The sequence below is a fragment of the Fusarium flagelliforme genome (assembly GCF_020744385.1).
Source record: "Fusarium flagelliforme strain FIESC 12 MPI-CAGE-AA-0113 chromosome Unknown B0J16scaffold_3, whole genome shotgun sequence".
In the NCBI taxonomy this organism is placed as follows: Eukaryota; Fungi; Ascomycota; class Sordariomycetes; order Hypocreales; family Nectriaceae; genus Fusarium; species Fusarium flagelliforme.
The window spans coordinates 317692-339166 of record NW_025763505.1 but is presented as its reverse complement, the minus strand read 5'-3'; the positions used below and the strand labels follow the sequence as shown (position 1 = coordinate 339166).

General features: G+C 48.6%; 6 protein-coding genes across 6 annotated transcripts; 3 read left to right on the top strand and 3 right to left on the bottom strand.

The window, feature by feature from the left end:
- Positions 1 to 594: 594 nt before the first annotated feature.
- B0J16DRAFT_317805 (uncharacterized protein) lies at positions 595 to 1761 on the bottom strand (the record flags this gene model as incomplete). The annotated part of the gene is made up of 6 exons (XM_046125392.1): positions 595 to 683; positions 769 to 954; positions 1223 to 1304; positions 1429 to 1466; positions 1525 to 1549; positions 1633 to 1761. The coding sequence occupies 6 exons, from the start codon at positions 1759 to 1761 to the stop codon at positions 595 to 597; spliced, it is 549 nt and encodes a 182-aa protein (XP_045984049.1).
- A 683-nt stretch (positions 1762 to 2444) lies between these two features.
- On the top strand, positions 2445 to 4858 carry B0J16DRAFT_336489 (uncharacterized protein). Its single transcript, XM_046127232.1, has one exon. It carries the CDS (start codon positions 2536 to 2538, stop codon positions 4771 to 4773), a length of 2238 nt encoding a protein of 745 aa, XP_045984048.1. The 5' UTR covers positions 2445 to 2535; the 3' UTR covers positions 4774 to 4858.
- Positions 4859 to 7012: 2154 nt separating this feature from the next.
- B0J16DRAFT_396374 (uncharacterized protein) lies at positions 7013 to 12078 on the top strand (the record flags this gene model as incomplete). Its single annotated transcript, XM_046132266.1, has 4 exons — positions 7013 to 7878; positions 7924 to 8223; positions 8273 to 8411; positions 8469 to 12078. Coding segments are annotated over 4 exons (4797 nt in total), but the record flags the coding sequence as incomplete, so codon positions are not given.
- A 1639-nt stretch (positions 12079 to 13717) lies between these two features.
- Positions 13718 to 14662, top strand: B0J16DRAFT_317802 (uncharacterized protein; the record flags this gene model as incomplete). Its single annotated transcript, XM_046125391.1, has 1 exon — positions 13718 to 14662. The coding sequence occupies one exon, from the start codon at positions 13718 to 13720 to the stop codon at positions 14660 to 14662; it is 945 nt and encodes a 314-aa protein (XP_045984046.1).
- A 134-nt stretch (positions 14663 to 14796) lies between these two features.
- On the bottom strand, positions 14797 to 16847 carry B0J16DRAFT_301707 (glycoside hydrolase superfamily; the record flags this gene model as incomplete). The annotated part of the gene is made up of 2 exons (XM_046124614.1): positions 14797 to 16675; positions 16722 to 16847. The coding sequence occupies 2 exons, from the start codon at positions 16845 to 16847 to the stop codon at positions 14822 to 14824; spliced, it is 1980 nt and encodes a 659-aa protein (XP_045984045.1). The 3' UTR covers positions 14797 to 14821.
- Positions 16848 to 17607: 760 nt separating this feature from the next.
- Positions 17608 to 19215, bottom strand: B0J16DRAFT_317800 (general substrate transporter; the record flags this gene model as incomplete). Its single annotated transcript, XM_046125390.1, has 2 exons — positions 17608 to 17887; positions 17942 to 19215. The coding sequence occupies 2 exons, from the start codon at positions 19213 to 19215 to the stop codon at positions 17608 to 17610; spliced, it is 1554 nt and encodes a 517-aa protein (XP_045984044.1).
- Positions 19216 to 21475: the final 2260 nt, after the last annotated feature.

Here is a 21475-nt window from a genome sequence, read left to right as displayed (position 1 = left end):
TCCAGCCCACCTCAATTATGGAGCTCTAAGCCCCTGTTCGCCATCTCCACATTCTAATGAGCTCCATTAATGATCTCCAGGCGTGCGCGCATCACTGTTTAGACGCGCGTCAAGGTCACAGTGGGTCTCTCTGGAATATCTCAAGGAATATCTGGATGTAGATGGCGGCGACTGCATCAGAACACATTCATCCAGTTACTAAGATAATCAAAATTGTATCAAGTAAAATCTTCCAGACGTTAATTAATTTGCATTTTAAGGTTAAATTTTTATTTACTGTACTCTTAGGTTATTGATGAGGAATTAGAAAAAAGGATGGGCTAACAAGTAGAAAATCATGGGGTAAGAATACACCTCGTCGAAGATATGGGAAACTGCATTTCATAAACCTTTCATCGTGTATCCTAATCTCTATGTAAGCCACTACTACTTGGTTAGTCAATATACCTAGGGTTTCTCTCAGAGGTAGCTTGTGATGCTTAATACATACCCTGCAGATGCACTTTTCGTGGATTTCTTTTCTTGCACGAAACCCATAGAGTCGTCGATTTTGGATCGATATATGCCTGCGAGAGTGCCCTTCAGATGCAAAGACTAGGTACTTGATGCCCTATGAAAGTTCCAACTTCTCATCTCTTTAATATACGCATCATCTGTTTTTCCTTTTTTCACGTCTCTTACGCCTGCTTGGTAATAGTGTTCAGAAGCTGAATCGGTTGGCTTAATCTTCATCCAAAACACTGATGGTGGTCTTCAAATATTACTTACCCCGGGACAATTGCTTCTTCTCCTGCCGTCGCTTGTACGCCTTGGAGGTTGCTCGAAAACAATCATATAAGCATTCGACCAGCAAAGGTATGCTCTCTATGATGGTGCAGATATCGTCGCAGAGTCCAAGTGTGCCATCGATGTCATCGATCATTGTCAAAGTTGGGTGATCAGAAAGGCTGATGTCTGTGTAGATATTCAAGGCAGGTTATCAACGTTGGTGAAAGGGAGTGAAGAGTACTGGAACGAAGGGATCAAGAAGGGCATCTTGCACAGCCCGGACGTTATGTTGGGGTAGGGCAAAAAGAAATCGTCTCGTGCCACCATTGAAGTCATGATACTTCAAAGTATAAAATGGTGGCGAAAAGCCTTATATTCGTAGGCAGCTGTCGACCCCGGAAAGACTTTCCATATGCCACCATACACACACATACTTTAGATGATTGGCACTAACCGTCCATAATCAGAATCTCATCTGAAACGCCACCGTTGAGAAAGCCGAGAATCTCATTACAGACCACACGATCCGCCTTGACCTAAGCTGCCGGTCTCTATTCCAAGTCCATGACAACCCAACGGATATTATCCGCGACAAGACACCTGAGGATCATGTTTCCATTATGAATTACACTTTTAAAGAACTATGACTCCGATACTTACATAATTCCCTTCATCCTTGCATTGTGACAAGACATGACCTGGTATGATTGACCAAAAATTGGACAGGTAACTTGGACGATGTGCCCATCAAGTTACCTGTCAAGGGTGGTTTAATGATAAACTGTAAGTAGGTTAGATAGATCGGAAGGTAAAGCGTCTTGATGAAACCAGTGTAGTGGTTCCATTGGAATCCCGTCATCTGACCATAACGGTATCGACGGCTGGCTCAGTTGCTAGGCATAGGGGCATATGACCCCAGAAGGGACATAACATGAATACGAATATATCTGACCCTTTGATCAGTGAGAATTGAGAGTTTGATACCCAGAGCATAGCTTTCTGCTATGTATACCTCTCGTTGAACCCCAAGTAAATGCAGTCTACCCGAGAGTATTGTTTATATATAGCTTGATGCTCTCATATCTCCTCGCCATCATCTGTGTTCACAACAATCAGGGTGGCCAATACGTATGTTTAATCACACAGGCCTGTGACAGGGCACCATGACTGATAATTATACCAAGTAGAGTCTCTTGTGCATTGTAAATTTCGAGTGTTGTTTGGCCTGCTGTAATGGATATGGTCGTTCTACAACTCCACTCTTCCAGCAACACGTTGTGAGGTGCAATCGGCCCTGAACTTCAAGCCAGAAAAAATGAGATCTGAGATTGATATGCAATACTGACCTGTTATTCTATAGTCCACCGGTCGTGATGATGATAACTCGGGGTTTCTTCAATGAGGTTACATATCCGAAGCCTCATTACTCCGATATTTGCACAGGAGCTTCACATATCAATCCAATCGACAAGAAACTTGCTGTTCAAGCATTGTCTGGTTCTGATTCTTGTTGATTTGGATGGAATACCGAGTCCGGGAAATTCCCGCGCGGTGCGGAGTTATTCCGCCAAGGCTTCTGAGCTAATCGCGCTGGTCATTGCAGGAGATAAAATTGATGGAGTGCCTTTCGATGAAAGGCTTACTTCCTAGTCAGAAAATAATCCGCTATTGAGAGATGGGAGGCTCAGATCGAGTCAAGAGAAACCAGGTGAGACAAGACAATTCTAGACCATGACCCCTGTTGCATCTCACCAATAGCCTCAGCCAATGCTTGCTTTTTCAGCCAGCCACAAAATGGAGAATTCCACAGGGTCCAAGACATTTAATCGAGACATTTCTTCAACTAGAAAGCCTCGTATCTTCTCATCTTTTTCGAGCGGTGAAGAGATAACAATCATGTCGACCTCTTTGGATCCCAACGGGTACAACGTGGGAGTAAAAAAGACCATCGTATCATCCCTGGAGGATCGCCCGTATTCCATGTCCGCGGAGAATAAGGTTGAAGCTGTCCCAGCGCAATGGTCCCTGAGCGCTGCAGATGACGGATCTGCAGATATTCTTTCCGTGTTCCCAGCACCGGGTCAAACAGCGCCTTCGTTTACGACACTCCCGCATGTCGTTTTTCGAGATTCTGAGCTACCATGGGCTTACAGGGCCAATTTAGACCCTGTGGTACCCTGGTTTGCTTTGATCATCTTTACTCGCGATGAGCTTGAGCTTGAGCCACAAGAGCAGAGCTCATTCTTCGGTCATGTGGAGGGCAAGATAAACGACACATTTGGCTGGGATATTTCTGTTGCCGATCTTGGTTCTATCAACGATCCGACACTAGTCAACCTTATACCCAACCCAGATAAGGATGATGAAACGGAGACCAGCATCATCACTATTCCCGGTGGTCTTTTCAAGGGTCTGTTTGCGACCAATTCAGACTCGGACGGACAGGAAGTCTTCGACGTATCACCTTTTCGGTTCATGTCGCATGTCAGAAAGAACGACGACGGCGACGCTTTAGCTTCAAGCGTTGTTATCTCACACCGGCTAGGGCCCGACGATATCAAGAACCCTACTCCCGTATTCGCGCACCTGGTCTCTTTACAGGGTATTCACGGACAGTCTGTCAATTCATTAGACGGTAAAGAGCGGGTCATCATAACCAGTTTGTATAGTTGGTCCTACAATGCTTTACCGCCGAACGCGGCTGGTCTTGGCACGAATATGAGTTTATCAATGCTTGGATCTGGCCAATTGAGTTCCAACAATGGTAAAGGTGCCGCTGTCGCTAAAAGGCTGAACGAAGGCTACACTCTTGTCCGTCACCGAATCCAAACGGGCGAGGAAACAGCCGCTATGTACCGTGGCCCACTCGCGCCAAGACGGGTGCCGTATCCTTTGAACAAGGATATTGCCAAGTTCGACGGAGATTTACGGATCTACGATCCGGATCTGAACCTCGTTGATATCTCGTATGATTCGGCTTGGCAGCTGGGCAAGAGCTTGGCGTTGAAAGACGGCAAGTTCACAATCGCGCTTACTAGACTACGTGACGAGCTTCAATCTCAAAGGGGAAAAGCAGAGCTTTCGGGGGAATCAACCTCGTATGGCTCCAGACATGATGTTATCGCTGGACTGTCCGGTTTGATGGAGAGACTGGGTGCCTCTGGTGTTCCCACTCGCTCACGCCCTCTCATGCCAAAGAAGACGGACTCTGCCATCGTCGAAGAATGGGTGTTCAATCGTCTACTTCTCAATGGTATACCAGCCCACTACTTGATTTCTGACACTTCGCATCTACCATCAGAGTCTCTACGCTTCTTCCACATCGACAAGAATTGGACCGATGTCCTTGTTGACGGTGCGTTAAGCTTGGCAAATTATAACTTTAGCCAATCAGACAAGGACAATCTACGCACGGCGACAAGGGAAGCTCTAGACAAACGGCAAGTTCCGTCCTATGGACTCTTCCTTCGCAGCCAGGTACTAGCGAGCTTTCCCCGGCTGGAATGCCAGGTTCAGGGCTCAGACCCACCAAAAGTAGAGGTTCTTGCTCAGCGTAAGCTAGCAGACGACACCATGCTGGTTTTGTTGGATTGCCAGCCACGTGGCTCGGTCAGCCTCATATTTACACCAGTGGGTCAACCAACTTTTACCGCTGCTGCGGAATTCCTTCCCGTCGATGGGAATCGTGCGATACCCGAGGTTGAGATTGTGAACAGAACCAACGGTAATCGAGTACGATATCCGAGAGATGAGTTATTCAACTGGGAAACACGAACTCTCAAGATCAAGAACTACATGGGGATGGTCCAAGGCGAAAGGCCAGAGAGCGACAGCGAACCAACGAGTGCTGGTTTGGCTTTGCAGCTGGAGGGGCCTGGCTATACTATTACCGTTAACACTGAGGAGGTGGAGAATGCAGCCAACCAGGAAAAGAATTCTTCCATAAAGGCGTTCACTTTCAACAAGGATGAGATTTTTTTCACTGGTAGAGGAACCACGCTTTGAGCGAAGTTCATAACCTATAGTGTTATGGGTGATATCGGGCAACCAGACGAAAATACCGTGCTTTCAACCCACAATACAATTGCAGTTCTACCCTAAAGCTTCCGACTGACGCAAGATGAGATGTTGCTATGAAGTCATAATCTGTAAAATCCCCATTGCAAATTGAGACTGGGGGCCCTTTCCTTATCGTTATGTTACCCGAAAGAGCAAATCTACCCATCGCATTGAGTGCTAATCGACATCTCCATCATCAAGTTGATCTTTGCACCACTTTTACTGCAGGTCCTTCTTCATCAGGAACATCTCCTGCATGTCCCGACGATATCTGACAGATGGGAAGAAAAGAACTCAAAGTCCCATAGAATATTCCCCGGAAATTCGGTCCGCGCATTGACTTGCTGCCCAATGAGTATGAAACTGCAGAACGAAATAATATTTCACCGATAACAATCTCGGATACTCGCGGGGCCTGTATAGGAGAATTAAGAAAATCGGGAAGATCTACTGTAGATCTTGGCTTTGCTTGGATAATATTCGCTTGACTCGAGCTGAGGAAGCTGAGCCAATGGCATTGACCTGAGACACCTCCCCTGCTCTGCCTGCCACTGGATTATGCTTGTTTGTCCCACTCGATGAGGCTTGTCCCACTGGATTGTGCCTGTCTGTTCCACTGAGCAGGAGCCTCACTGGGCTCCTGGGGAAAACCTCTCGGTGTTTTTTGACTGAAACATTCTGGAGTTTCATTCGGACCGTCCGTAGAATTTCTCCGTTCTTTTCTTGGGGTTGTATTTGTAAAGATCTACATGCGCAATCCTTGACCGCGTAATCCCCCTTGCGACATTCCGTAGATCAATTGTTTATTCATCCTTCCCTTCATCTGAGATAAGATTGTAGAGTTGTATACAAGCTTAAGAACCTTATTGGATAAAGCTTCGTAAGCACTTTATTTCCGACGTTACATATACGCGTCGACCAATGGGGCTCATTCCGCCCACATATAGTAGATACTGTACTATAGACCAAACATAGGGACCTATCATCTCTTCTCCATAGTGGCAGTGATGTCATGGCGCGTCCTGTAGCCAAATGGGAAGAGAAAATTCTTTTTCGTTGTCAGGCTTATCCGTGCTTCTACGTGCGTCTTTTTTAAACTTGATGAAAAAATGCAAATGTCAAAGCGATGTTGATCAGTATCTGTGTGTCTCAGGCCAAAGACCCGCTCAACATGTCAAAGTGTCAAGCGGATATTCCGTGGAATTTTAACTGCCGACCATCGTCATTTCTAGAAGCTTTAGTGGGAAAGATAGTGCTAGGACCTGATATCGCTTAGACCGAGCGGCTTTGACGGTTCCATTCGTGACGACTCAAGCCACTGACTGGGCCACTCGGTCAAGAACAGACCCCTGCTAGTTACTTGACAGTAGCCACAGTTGGTTCGCCGGGAGGAGGGACCAACTAAGCAAGCAAGCTTAATGGCCTTGACAGGTTTCAGTCAAAGAGTCTGTGCCTGCAACACTGTGGACCTTTCAAATTTTGAGGCTAATCGCTCGGGCTGTGATACACACCGTTGTCCGAACTGTAATTGTAACCTTTCTGGTGAAATGCACGATATATCAGCAATAAGATAAGCAATACAATAAAGTTCTGCCTCAAAATGCAGGCTTGGGTGGGATTATCCCACAGTCTTGCGTCTTCCATAAGAGCCGGCACTAGCGCTCGGCAGTACAGCCACTAACCTTTCCCTTTTAGGCAGTGACATGCAAGCCAAGAATACGGTCCGACTAATAGCAGAGCCGCAGTGGAAATAATCTCCAGGACAGGCCCTGTCAAGACCAATCTGATATCTAAGTTACAGCACAGAACACGCAAGCACGGGCTGCAACACACCCCTTTACTAAGCACGGCAAGTGATAGACACTCGAAGAGGATACTATTACCTTAATCTTGTAGCGAAGCAGGCAGCGAGGCAGATTGGGCCATGTAAACTGTGTTTGAGAGGCAGCTTGCTGCGACGGTCAGACAGGATCGTCAGGAGAGTGATGAAAGTATATAGACCGTGAGCAGTCACTTGAGTTTATGTTGGTAGTAAAACAAACATTGAGATCTTCAGATATTCGCTAGACGATCTGATCTGAGACCAACAACCTCTGTCATTCATTCCTTTCTTGTTCTCTTTCGTTTTGAGTCTAGTCTCCCCTCCCCTCGTAAGATGGAACAGCTGATGCGCGAGCTCGGCGATACCAGCCAGTCTTTACGAGCCGACAAAGCACAGCTATTGGCTGCGCTCCCCACAACAGGTCAACCATCCACGCGGCCTCTTCAGCTCCTCCACGATTTATTGAAAGAGGAGTCTGGACCGTGGCCTGTCTTTGCCCTTGTCAAGTGTCTTACACGAGTATACAAACATCTTCCCGAGGATGTCAAAACTGGAAAAGACGAGACGTCTGCTCTTTTGTTAAGAGACACGTCTGACTTGGTCAAGGCTTCATATTACTCCCTTGCACAGTTTATTGCACCTGAGAATAAGCCTGCGTTGAGGGCTTCTAGTGGTGGAGATGTCATCTCGCATCGCGAACTACACCAATTCGTTACCGACTTTCGCCTTCCTGTCGAATCAGCGCGCAAACCCGTTGTGTCTATCGCCGTGCCAAATGGACCTCTTTTAGCAGCGACATGTATCGCTGTGACGACATATTACACAGCATCACCTATCAACCCCGCCGCCGGACCAGAACAATTCCGAGCCGATATCCTACAAGCGCGAGCGAACTTCATCTTGACGACACACGAGGAATATGAGAAGCTACAACTTGATGCTTCGTGGGTATCGGAGAATGGCATTCGAGTTTTCGTTGTCGATTGGGTCGCTGGACAGGGTTTGTCTGTTAAGACGTTGAATGGTGATGCGGTATCTGCTGGTTCGGATCGTGTCGCTAATAAGGCCGATGATATCAGTCTTATTCTGTTCACGAGTGGTACTTCTGGTACGAAGAAGGTTGTTCCTCTTACGACGCACTCTATTGTCACTGGTGTAGTGGCTGTTATTGAATCATGGGGTCTTACTTCAGAGGATATCTGTTTGAACATGATGCCCTTGTACCATGTGTAAGTGTACCACCATACACCTCAACATCTACTAACGTTTCGCAGTGGTGGTCTAGTACGAAACATCTTTGCTCCAATCTTCGCAGGCGGTTCAACAGTATGCTGTCCATCCTTCGACGCCAATCTCTTCTGGGACGTCGCCGAGACTATCCAGCCTACTTGGTACTATGCTTCTCCATCTATGCACTCCGTCATCGTCGCAGAAGCAGCTGCTCGACCTGAGGCGCTACAGAAGAGCAGAATCAGACTTGCTTGTAATGCTGCTGGTGGTTTACTTCCTTCATTGGCGTATCAGCTTCGCGATACCTTCGACTGTGTTGTTCTTCCCAGCTATGGAATGACAGAGTAAGCTACTCCTCCCAGCCTCAGCGATATCTCGTGCTAACACACTCAGATGCATGCCCATTTCTACTCCACCACTGAACTACCGTCTCGACCGTGAAGGTACATCCGGTATCAGCACCGGTCCTGAACTCACCATTCTCGACTGGTCAGAGGACGCCGTGCCAAACCACACAGTCGGTCGAATCTGTGTTCGTGGCGAGCCTGTCTTCCCGGGCTATCTTCGACCTGATGGTACCTACGACAAGTCCCCCTTCAATGCCAGCGGCTGGTTCGACACTGGTGATTTGGGGTACATGGATGAAGATGGCTATCTTTACATCACCGGTCGAAGCAAGGAAGTCATCAACCGCGGTGGCGAACTGATCTCCCCATTTGAAGTTGAGAACGCTATCATGACTTCTTCTCGATCTGTGGACTCACCTATCTATGGCCGTGTATCGCAGACATTGGCTTTTTCAGCTACTCACGATGTTCTTCAGGAAGTCGTCGGTGTTGTTCTCGTCACACCTCCCAATGTTCCCCGAGTCGACCTCCGGACTCTCCACGCTGCGTTGAAGTCTTCTCTTCAACAAGCCAAATGGCCCGTCCTGATCGCCTACATGGACGACGTTCCCAAGAACAACGGCAAGGTTCTACGAATCAACCTGGGCAAGCGAATGGATCTTCCTACTGTGACGGATGATACACCGCATATGGGACGACACTGGGATGCGGTTTGTCCTCCTGCTGATACCAAGCTTTCTGTATCGATTGAGTCTAAGCCGTGTCGAGTGGACTATCACACGCTTTCAACTCAGATTCAGAGCGTTGTGCCTGGTCATGTCGATGTTTTCTGTCTCCAAGGATCTGATGGTGCGCCTCAAGCTGTTTTGGCTCCCAAGACGAGCGACATCGCTGTCGATACCGCCGTGACGAGTAGCATTCGTCATGAACTCGTTGGCCTTGTCGACAATTACGCCATTCCGAGCGAAATCCACATCCTCTACCGTCCTCTGCCTCGCAACTCCTCCAACGAAGTCAACATCGAACTTCTCCAATCTCAACTCGATGAGCTGCTTCAAGCATCCATGAAACAGCTCGAAGGCAGCACAGAAGGTCTCATCACTAAGGCCTTTGCGGAAGTTCTATCCCTTCCACCCTCCGATATCCCCCGCGGCGTCGACTTTTTCACTCTGGGAGGTGATTCTCTTAGGGCCGGCCGTCTCCTGGCTGCTTTGCGCTCTGAGTTCAACATTTCCATTCCTATCACGACTGTCTTTAATGATGGAACTGTGGCGAAGCTTGCTGCGCATGTTGATATGAAGCTTGAGGCTAAGAAGGCGGGTGGTGATCAAGAAGATACCGTTGAGGGCTGCACCAAGACGTACAGCTCCACGAATCCTCTTCTCATGATCCTCCAACTCGTTCCCATTATGGTAGTCTATCCCCTCCGTCGCGCATTCCAGTGGACATGCTTCTTCGTCGCGTTGGCATACAGCCAGAAACTCCCCACCAACGCCTCCGTCCCAGGCCGTTTCGTCAACTTGGTCGTCTCCATGCTGATCTCCCGCTTCGTCACCCGCTGTGTCTCTCCCATCGTCGGTATCATCGCGAAGTGGCTCATCATTGGGCGTTACCGCGAGGGTATGTACCCCATGTGGGGATTCTACCATACGCGGTGGTGGCTGGTGCAGAAGATTGTCGCTGTTTGTGGAAAGGGCTTCTTCAGTTCTAATGATATGACGCTGAGATTCTACTATCGTCTCATGGGTGCATCCATTGGCAAGAACGTCAAGCTCAAGGGTGCTGCGATTGGGGAGTATGATCTCGTTTCTATTGGGGATGATGCGAACATTACTGGATGTACTTGTCGTCCTTTCGCTGCTGAGGGGAACACTTCCATGTATCTTGGCCGTATCAACATCGGTGAGAAGTGCACTGTTGGCTTTTCTTCTATTGTGGTTCCGGGTACCACCATGCCAGCTAACACCTGTCTGGGCTTCAACTCGTCTACCTGGGAGATGCAAGATGCCAGCGAGGAGTACCGAGATCAACTTCCCAGCGAGCGCAAGTCTGGACACTGGCTTCTCAACATCCTCTTCACTTTCCCTCTGAAGTTTCTGGCCATGTTTGTCGCCGCGCTTCCCTGGGCAGGTGGTCTTGTCGGCATGGTTCTCACGAAGGCTTCACCTTCCACATCTCCTCTTCGAAGCAGTGTCGATTGGTTCTGCCAGCCTACACGTATCGGATACCACTACCTAGCGCGCGTCGCAGGCTGCATCTTCGGACCCTTCTTCCTCTTCGCTTTCGTCATGATCATCAAATCCGTCTTGGACTGCATCTTTGGTAAACTTCGAGCTACCTCTAAGCAGGATACCTCTACCGTCTCTGCTTGGAGAGTTACTTTGATCAAGGAGATTTATCCTACGGGTAAACTTCATGACTTGACGAGTATGTTTGGTACGCACTACGAAGCTACTTCTATGGCGCTTAGAGCGCTGGGTGCCAAGGTTGGTCAGCGTGTCTATTGGCCTGGTACTGGTCCTGGTATCGGTGATTACCATCTCATCGATGTTGGCAATGACGTAGTCTTTGGGTCGCGCTCTGCTCTTATTACTTCTGACGGTATTGGTTCTGAGAAGATCACCATTCAAGACCGTGCCATGATCGCCGATCGTGTAAACCTCCTTCCTGGTGTTACAATCGGCGAGAAGGTTACTATGGGCTCTGGTGCTTTAACCAAGCGAAACGGCACTTACCCCCACGGTACATATGTTGGTTCTCACGGCGGCGATGCAATTTGTCTGTCTACTGGCTCTAGTACCGAGAACAGCGCTCAGTCTTCTCTGCGCGAGATGCAGTATGATGAGAAACTCCACAGTGACTCTGAACGCAGTGCGACTTCTGGAAGTGTCACCGACGAAGCTCCCAACAAGGACGCTTGGGCCCGCGATCTATCTCCCTTCGGCCGCGCCTTCTATCTCAAACTGGCACCGTACCATGTCCTCGGTCCTTTCGCTATCTTCTGTTACTCTACCTTCTTCGCTGTCTTTACCTCTGTGTACTGGGACGCAGCCAGTATTTCATCGATCCAGATAGTTCGCGTGGTGCTCAACCATCTCATCAGCACGAATGCTATCTGGTGGAAGGATCTTGCCGCTATTTTCGTCACTATGCTCGTCGCCATGGCTGTCTTGACCACCATCCAATCCATCCTCGCCATGGGTATCGTCATTGGGTCTAAGTGGATTCTCATGGGTCGTCGAACACCCGGTAACTACGACTGGGACAAGTCCTCCTACTGTCAACGCTGGCAAATCTTCCTCGGCATCGAACGTCTCCGAAGAAACTGCTACGCAGGCAACGGCATTCTAAGTCTCCTTACCGGCACACCCTGGATCGTGTTCTACTTCCGTGCTCTCGGCGCCAAGATCGGCAAGGACTGTGCTCTCTTCGCCAACGGCACGCCTAGTCTCATGTTCACCGAACCCGATCTTATTAGCCTCGGTGATCGTGTTGTTGTCGACGACGCAAGCGTTGTAGCGCATATCAACACACGAGGCAAATTCGACTTGAACAGGGTTGATGTTGGAGATCGATGTGTTTTGAGGACGGGAAGTAGACTTTTGAGTGGAGCCAGGATGGAGAATGATAGTTGTTTGTTGGAGCATACGCTTATTATGGGGGGTGATGTTGTGGATGAGAAGGCTACTATGCAGGGATGGCCTGCTGAGAGGTTTACTCGTAAGAGAGTTTGAGCTTGGGTTTAATGGGGGCTTTTTGTGTTTTTGCATTGCATGGTTGGGTTAAAAGTTTCATATAGACTTTGTTTTATTGGCATATTGGAGTTTTAGACTTTTCATTATTGACTTCAGATTAGATTGAACTTTCTTTGCTGTGATCGCTGGTGCCTGATCTCGTAGTTTCCGGAACGCGCTCCTTAGGATTTTGACGATGACATATCTGAAGATGCCCGCAATGCGTACTCAACAGAACAACACTTTTGATCATGAAGCCCCGACATGCACTGATAAGCTGGTGATGATGTAGAACGCAACGGACAGGTAATAGACGCCACCTTCCTAGTTCAGTTTTATCATGGATATGGTAAGCTGAACCTTCTCATGAGTAGCAAGCATATTCCATCGTCTTCGGACTTCTGTTATGATGCGCGATGCGTGCAGCAGCGGCATTTGTGCACAATTCTCGTGTCCATCTGGCTGAGGGGGTGGAATGTACTTGTATGTGCTGGAGATCTGCTAGTAGAGCGAGAGAAGGAAGATGTTGAGGAAGAGGACAGAGCGACTTCTCGACCCAACCCTTCGTTTAAGAACCCATCTTCACCATTTCACACGCATCGGTCCCTCGCTCAGTACCCATTTCATTACCGCGATACAGCCCGAAGGAATGCACCGCCGTTGCCTATAATTGAGGCTATGGAGCTCGCCGCCCCTCTCCTGTGGAATAAGTTTGGGTTCGTTTTGACGAAGACACAGTTTCAGTTAAACTCTCAAGCGCCCGTTAACCACACCATGGGTGAAGCTGAGCGTTCATGTCGAGGAAGTTCCAGGATTTGCCAGGGGTGACATATTCCACCATTTGTCGAGGGGATCATGTTCCAAGCATAATCTGAGTTCCCATGTTCGTGCCGAAAGCGGGCAATCAGATCAGTTGGACTATTTCTGGAGAGTTGAAGTAGTTCTGGAGGGGTGTGGATTGATGCGTGTATTCTCCCTTGTGTGACCTTTTCCAGAGATTTAAGATCGCTAATTAGGAACTTTATACCATCAAGATCCTCAGCAGATACCTGGAGATGCACGCAACATCCCATGCCCTAGATTAAGCTTTACAGTGGTACTCTGATTGTCCCACATACTTCGAATTCCGCAAGTATGCGGTCGACAGAGTTCGTGGGACTCATGTCGGGTTCCTTTTGCCTTCGGGTATGATGGCGTAAATCACCGTCGGTCTTCCACAGCTCGAACAAACAAACCACGAAGATGACTTGAACCATGACCCGTTCTTACTTGTACAGAGAGCTGGAATGCTTTCAGCGTCATTTGATACCATGGACAGTTAAACCGACGGTCGGAGTCCCAGAACCGGCGTACGCCCGGTTGTCGCGTATCTCAGGTGGGTTGTTTCCAACGAATTCGTACGCTCAATGTGAGCAAGCCGGATATTCGTGCACTAGGCGTGTTCTCCTTCCTCTTTCGGCTCTGTGCCGCCCGAATTAAAGTTCTAAAATATCAACTCGTGATATCCCATTTACTTCAAACTTACAGATAAACTCATCTTTACGCACAATAAAGCTCATACAATAATTTTAGACAGAGATTTTCCAGATATAAAAAGAGGTCCTTCTCGCATAGTTCAGAAGACTAACTCACAACCATTTCAATACTCTACAAACAAAACGAAGTACCACGAACAACCACCAAGAGCATCAACACCATCACATCATCATCATCACGATCATCATTTTCAACACAAAGAATATCCCATCAACATCGTCATGCCTCGAAACAACACCTTGCCCTCAGTCACCCCTGGCTACGGGCTGAACATGTCAACCTTCGCCACCGCCCCCGTCCAACCACAGACAACTTCATACGAAGTCGCCACACGTTCACTCCTGCAATCCCACTTCTCAAAAGAGACAGCCAAACCTCTTATTCTGGGGATGCAAGAATTGCACACCCTCGTCAAGATAGCCACGCACGAATTCGGCTTATTCACAGCTATCGTGGGCGATGATACCCGTCGCATCGTTGTCGGGCGGTCACTTGGTGAGGTTCAGGGATTAGCAGAGACTGTCGCCTACCCCTTCGGTCGAGGAGAGCGGGCTAGGAAAATGGCATGGTTGGAAGCCATGGGCGAACACTACGAGTACCTGTCGGATAAACCAGGTGGTCGTTTTCAAGGATCGTATATCATCAAGTGCGATGAACTTCAATTCCGTAACGATTACGAGCACGGTGAAATGCAAAGACTGGACATCTTTGAGCGAGATGAGGTCGCATGCGCAAACATTGAGCTTGGTGAAATGGATGGAGTCATGCTCTTATCAACCAACGACTCAGCCTTGGACGCCTTGGAGCATTCCTACGATCCGAATGTCATGTTGAGGAAGTGTGGCTCTAAGACATGCACGGCGCCACAACCAGAATGGTCTCCTTCAACAGATCGACGCTTCTTCTTCCGACTGAGAGGAAAAGAGATTGCCAGTGGTGAAACTGTCTCCGAGCCGGAGTGTGGAGATATTGAGTTTCTTGATGATGAGTTTACTAAGTTTGTGGGGAGGATCAAAGTTCCTTTCATGGGTAGGGAAGTTGAGTTTAGGGGGTTCAAGGTTTCTGATACACCGCGTGATCAACCTTGTGATTGGGAATACTTCTCTTTTGAAGAGCCTGTTAATTCACGAAGGTTTGAACATGGGGCTGAAGGCGAGTTTGAGTGATGGAACATCATCACTCACATAACACATAGTCTTATTTAATAAATAAGTTCAAGACCACATCATATCATGACATCTTTTTATCTTACGTATCTCATCATTGTAAAGTATCTAACTATTTACATATAAAGCTACTCCCACGGACTTATCCATGAGTCATGCTTAACCCATGAAAGCCTTTCTCTTCTTGGTAGTCTCAAGAACAGCAACACTAAGCTCAGGCATAGTGAACTTGAAAGCACCCTTCTTATCAGCTTTGATAACACTCTTGGTGCTCTTAACAACATTGTTTCCCTTGTGAGGGTCGTTAAACGCAAAAGGATCCTTCTCCTTGTTGGTCAAAAGGGTAAGCTCAGCCTGGGTACCAGCCTTGACACCCTCAAAAGCCACAGAGACAGGAACATCGGCGTGCTTCGTGGTGTTGTACGCAGCACCCTTCCAGATAAGAGTACCCTTATCCTCGTTCTTACCAGCGACGTAGAACAGAGGGTCCAAGTCGCCCTTGACGGGGAGGGTGTGGGTCATGGGGTGGCCGGCGAAGAGCTCCCAGACGTACCAGCTTGTAGAGCGGGTGGTCATGGCGGCGTCGGCGGCGAATTGGACCATGGTGATGGCCCATTGCCAGCGGTTCTCATTCTTGAGGATGGGAGCGTAGAATGTTCCGGGAATACGATCGGCGTTGCGCTCGTAGGAGACCAGAGCGACGGCCTCACCGACACCGGAGATCCACCAGGGGTAGGGCATGAGCTTGCCTTCCCACTTGGTGCCGCCGTTGGGGTGGGTAGATGCGACTTCGCCGATGATGTGACCGTACTTGTTGTTATCGAAAAGGTCGAATTCCTCAACGAGAGCATCGGGCTCACGGTAAGGATGGTAGTCACCAATACCGGGTGAGGGAATGTCGAAGCCAGCGTTCTTGTTACCGACAGGGTCAATAGAAGCACCGGAAGAAATAACGGTCAAGTCAGGGTGGGCCTTGTTGATAGCCTCGAGGAACATGGGGAATCGGTACTCCTTGTAGCTGTTCCAGCCACCAGGGTAACCAGCAAGCCAATCCTCATTACCGATCTCAACGTAAGAAAGCTTGAAGGGCTTAGGGTGACCAAGCTCAGCACGCTTCTTACCCCACTTGGTAGTAACAGGGCCGCGAATAAACTCAATCTCATCAAGAGCATCATCGATGAGAGGCTGGAGTTGATCCTTGGGAGTAACACCACCGTCAAGAGCAAGACCGGCGTAAACACCGACGATGATCTCGAGGTTCATGTCCTCGGCCCACTGGAGATACTCGAGAATTCCAAGACCGTGGGTCTGCTGGTAGCTCCAGACACCCTCGAAACCAGGACGGTTGCGAAGAGGACCGAGAGTATCCTTCCAGTCCCAGTAGGTCTTGTTGGTGTTTCCCTCAAGCATGTTACCGCCAGGGAAGCGGAGCAGACTAGGGTGAAGACCCTCGAGAGCCTCAGCAAGATCAACTCGAAGACCGTTCTTGCGACCCTTGTACGTAGGAGGAAACAGACTAATAAGGTTAAAGTCCAGGTTACCATCAGCACCCTTGGGATCATAAGTAATAGCAAAAGTGTTGTTGCTGTTAGGAGCATCCATCTTGGGGGTAAGCTTAAACTCATGCTCAACCCACTTATCCTTCTTAGCCTTTGACTTGACCTTGACGCTACCAAAAACATCATCGGTCAAGTTTGAGCGCAGAGATGCGGTGAAGTGGCCCTTGTAGGAACCCTTTACCCAGAAGCTGCCGGTGTACTTGTGCTTCTTGACATCCATGCCCCAGTAGCCCTCGTTCTGAAAACCAATCTCCTTGGCGTTCTTGGTAGGCTTGACGCGCATAGACACAGGGAGAGCTTCGGACAAAGGTTCGCCAGCGCGGTTGAGGGAAAGGTTTGCGCCGTTGATAGGACGCCAGCCGGAGAGCGAGACAGGATATTTCTTGCTGTATTGGAAGGCGCGGTTGCGGATGAGTTCGGCGTAGATGCCACCATCACCAGAGTTGTTGATGTCCTGCACAATTAGCTGGGTCACAACGGTGTGTATGTGTTGGGCTTACCTCATGAAGGAAACCGTATTGATGACCGCTAGTGGCGTTTCCGCCCTTGGATGCTACCTCGATGTTGACAGACTCGGCAGCAACAAAGCATGCCGCAGCCGCCAGGAGTGAACTGAAGCGAACCATGATGAAAAGCTTACACTCTGCAGATGAGGTTGCAATTGGGTTTTGGCAGGATGATGATGCATATATATATACTTTCTATTTAGCCATAAGTTGGTCTCGCCTATATTCATCCGCCCCAGTCATGAACCGATTCTTCCATGTGACGTGGGCTAAGATGAGGGAAACTGCAGGTACGAAGCGGTCCAATAATTAAGCATGATGCTTCTCCGCACTTTTGACGATCGAATCATGTCCAATGCCGAGGATGGAACTCAAGACATGTTTAACCGGTGAAGCTCAGCAAAGAACCTGGAGTATGATCAATTGAATGCGGGGAAGAAGACGATCATGGCGGGTGAATTCTGGGGTGGATAAATCATGACGTTAGACTTTTGTCGATCATGGCTTGATTCCGTGTTGGAGTAATGACAAGGGTTGGAGGAATTGGGCATTTGGATTCGTGCGCGTGAAACAGCTTGTGGGCTCAAGGTCGTATTTTTGAGAGAAGCTCCATAACTGACTCGGCCTAAGTCCCTGAAATGAGATTAGTTTTTGGCAAGTCAAGAGTTTATTAATTCCTCCACGAATTGGATATCAGTTTATCTGATGATCACCGGTTAATTTGATGCAGTCTCACGATGCGAAGCTGCACATCAGGAACAATTACATTCACATGAATAAAAATATGCATTGATCATAATCATTGTATTCCAAGACTTTTCCAGTCTGGTAATTCTATCGTTAAGCATAAACACAGTCGCTTTCTTTCGCTAAATCCATTTTACTCGTCACCCTCCTCCAAGTGGTCTGCCTTCTCCTTGCCAGCAAGAAACTCCTGAGGAGTGTTGCGAGGTCTGTTCTTGGCGAACTTGACAGTCGAGAAGACAGATGGTGACTCCTTGAAGATGAGTTCAATCTCCTCAAGGTTGCGACCCATGGTCTCGGGGAAGAAGAAGTACACCGAGACGGGAACGCAGGCAGCGATGACGGCGTACACGATGTAGTATTGCCAGCCGATGCTCTCGAGAGCGACGGGAGTGACCATGACGACGATGAAGTTCCTGAGAAGATGTTAATATTTGTTATGAAGAGGTCAGACTTGCGACGAAACTTACCATAGCCAATGGTTGGCGGTCGAGATGGAAGACATGGCCATTCGGAGTCGGATAGGCGCGACTTCAGTACAGTACAAGAAGTTGGCACCCAAGAAACCGATGGGCACAAAGGTGTTGTACAAGTAAATGAAGGCAGCAGCGACAATCATAGCAGGCTTGTTCTCGGATCCGAAAGAAGTGCTAACAGCCAGCGCAATCATACAAGCCGACATACCGACACCGCTGATAATGAACACGGCACGACGACCGAATCGATCGATGGTGAAGAAAGCAACGAACGAAGCGAGGAACTTCCAGGTCAGGGCACCGCCGGTAAGAGCCTTGGAAGTCTCGGCGTCGAGGCCAAGGTTCTTCTGGAAAAGAATGTTGGCGTACACGCTGACGAGGTTGGAACCGGACATCTGCTGGTAGAACTGGAGCAGGATACACAGGATAAAGCGGTAGAGGAGCTTGTCGTCGCCCATCTTGAGCATGTCGCCAAGACGAGCTGCCTTGTCGGAGGTTTCCTCGAGGGAGTGCTCAATACCGGCGACTTCGGCGAGGACTTCGGTGGAGTCGATGGGGAGACCGCGGAGGGCTGCGACGGAGTGGCGCGCTTCTTCGGAGCGGTTCTTGAGGACGAGCCAGCGGGGAGATTCTGGGAAGCAGTAGATGGAGGCCATGAGGATAAGAGAGAAGAGGATGGCGATAGCGATAGGAGGGCGCCATGTCACGGAACCGTGCTCGAATTCGAAGAAGCCGAGGTTGATCCATGATTCGAGAACGTATCCGAGACAGATGAAGAGTCCAGTGAGAACGACTTGACGACCACGGTTCTGAGCGGCAGAGGTCTCAGATTGCCACACAGGAACAATAGAACTCAACTGTCCAATACCCAAACCGATAATAACTCGTCCAACGATAAACTGCGCAAGTCCAAAGGAACTGGCCTCAAGGATTTCTCCAATGAGGGTGCAAACAGCAGCCGCAAAGATAACATTTCGTCGACCAAACTTATCACCAGTCCACGAACAAGACAAGGAACCAATCAAGGCACCAATGACAAAAGTCGCGACGACAAAGCCTTGCAGTGTTGACTTTGCGCTCTTCTCAGCACCGGTGGTGTTGACGGTGTCGATCTCGGGGAACGTCTTTACCCAATCTTTTTCGGTGAGGAGACCGCCGATACCAGCTTGGTTGTAACCGAAGAGGATGAAGGAGGGTGCCACGATGGCGGCGATTTGGAGAATCGCGAGGGACTTGCCGCTTGCGCCGAGATAAGTTGGCACGCTCATTTTGTCGGTGATGATGAAAAAGAACGATGCTGGAGAACACAATGAGGGGAGGTGAGCTGGAGTTCTTTATACCAGATGGATCATCGCGGAGTTGGAGCTAGAGAGAGTCTTGTTGCGGAGCCCCATGGGATACGGAGGGCAATTGCCCCGTATGTGGGGGTTAGTTTGAATCATGAGATATGCCATTAACGTGATATGAATTTGTTATCGTTTCCAAAATGTCTCTCTCTGTCTCCCATACTGGAGAAGTTGACTGTCAACTTAGACGGATATTACGGCACGGTCTCTTTTCGGTGGCTTCAAAATATTGTGGGGAACCGGGTCCGCCTTCGTCATTGTCGCGAGTCGCGAGTTGGAGATTCGGAGGGTAAAAGTGGGAAGTGAATCTGGTATGGCCAGTAAACGAGACTCGGAGTAACTGCTTTGGGAATTTTATTGTAGGGCAGGCAATGAGGCTCCCGCTAGGACCTGCGTCTACGGCAGTGGATAGCCAGGGTGCCTTGCTGTTCAGATATCATTTTCAACAGAATATTTACGCCGAAGACGAGTCTCACTGTCTTGGATGTGATACTGTTTACTATAGTCCTTCAGGAGAGTAATCCCTCATGAATTGAGTTTAGACATCCCGCGGGATATATTCTAGAAGGTTTCCAACGAAAACCATTCGGCCATGTCCTGTCGATCACATCCCGGCTAGCCATGAGCCTTGGCCGATTTATCCGTCTTGGAGTAGCGGCAGTTGAAACCTTAGCTAAGATCAACTATGACGAATGTAAAATAACATGATAAAATAACTCTTTTCTTCTCCAATTACTGATTCATGGTTATTCCTGGTTAGTGCTCATGAAATGTGTGCCAAGTACCACTGCAAGTTGGGGGAAACGGGGAACTCTCGGGGAAATTGGAGTCCCAGCCATTGAAACACGGCGAATTAATAAAATTGTGGACAAGAATCAAAGACCCTTTGCTTGCTTCCCCCAACTCCATCCTTGAAATCTCACCACAGTGGATCAAGGACAGAAATTTTTGTTGAGCACGATGGAACAGATATGGAGACGGACCTATCCCACGAGCTTATTGTTCCCCAGAAATGAGGGGAAGGTTTGGAGATACGTACTGACGGCCGGACCGGACTTAACTCTCAGAGTGCTCAGACCAATACAGAGGCCGTCTATCCGTGTAGCTTGTTGACAGGCACCAGTTTTTCTCTCACGGGAGAAAAAAAAGACCCACTAAGATACTCTGTAGTGTCAACGTTACATGCAGTCTGTTCGCCTGGCCTCCCGCTTATCAATTACTGCAGGTCAAGTTCATGCGAAATCGACTCACGCGGTTCGGTGGAATCTTTGCTGCCCGCTTATTTATGTATGTGAGTTGTGACCGCCAGATTCGTTTATCGGCTCGACGGCTTGCCGTTTTTTTATAACCGTGATAGCCGTACTCGCTTGCCCACATACCGCGGTGTGAGCATTCGGTCCATAGCTGGACCGTATCACAACCGCGTCAACACCGAGAAATGGTGAATAAGGGGGTTCGCGTTTGATCATGGTGAATGTTTGGTGTTGAGAATAGTAATTGACCGAGCAGTAGACCTCGTGTTGTGAGCTGTGACCATCATTGGGGCTTTTGTTCAAGTTGAGGTGGAATGCCCATGAGAACACCCCATAGCTAGATTTGACTGGGAGACGGCGATTGCATACTACAGCATCCAGGAATTAAGCATAAATTAATCTCTACATAAGCTCAAAGATGATCATTCTTAATCTCCAGTATCTAGATAGAAACGAGATAAAGACCAACACAGAATTCTAGAAATGTTTTCTTGAGATTTCTGTTACCCTGGATCTCACCATCTAGGCCAATCAGCAGCGGTGAGTCTGTTGCTGCGATAAGTTCGTTTACACTTTCCCTTTTTCACTTGGCCGGCTAAGTAATTACCCCGAGTCGTACCCTGACTAATACCCCCATGGAGGTCAGCGACGGAGTAGCTCTTTTGGGATTAGTTCATCTGGAGAGAAACCGGATTTTACGATCCACTTCCACTTCCATGATTCAATTCCTTTGCCTGTACAGGCGGTCTTACTCGATAATAATACGACTTGCCACTATCACTGAAAATTCATGATTTTGGTAGTCGGAGACGGTTGAGCCGATGATCAACATCAACAGCTACGGTAAATATGTAATTGCCGACTTGGCGATAATGATGGAGTTTGAGTAGTCATCATTGGCAAAAATCACGAGATTGGTCTTGTGTGTG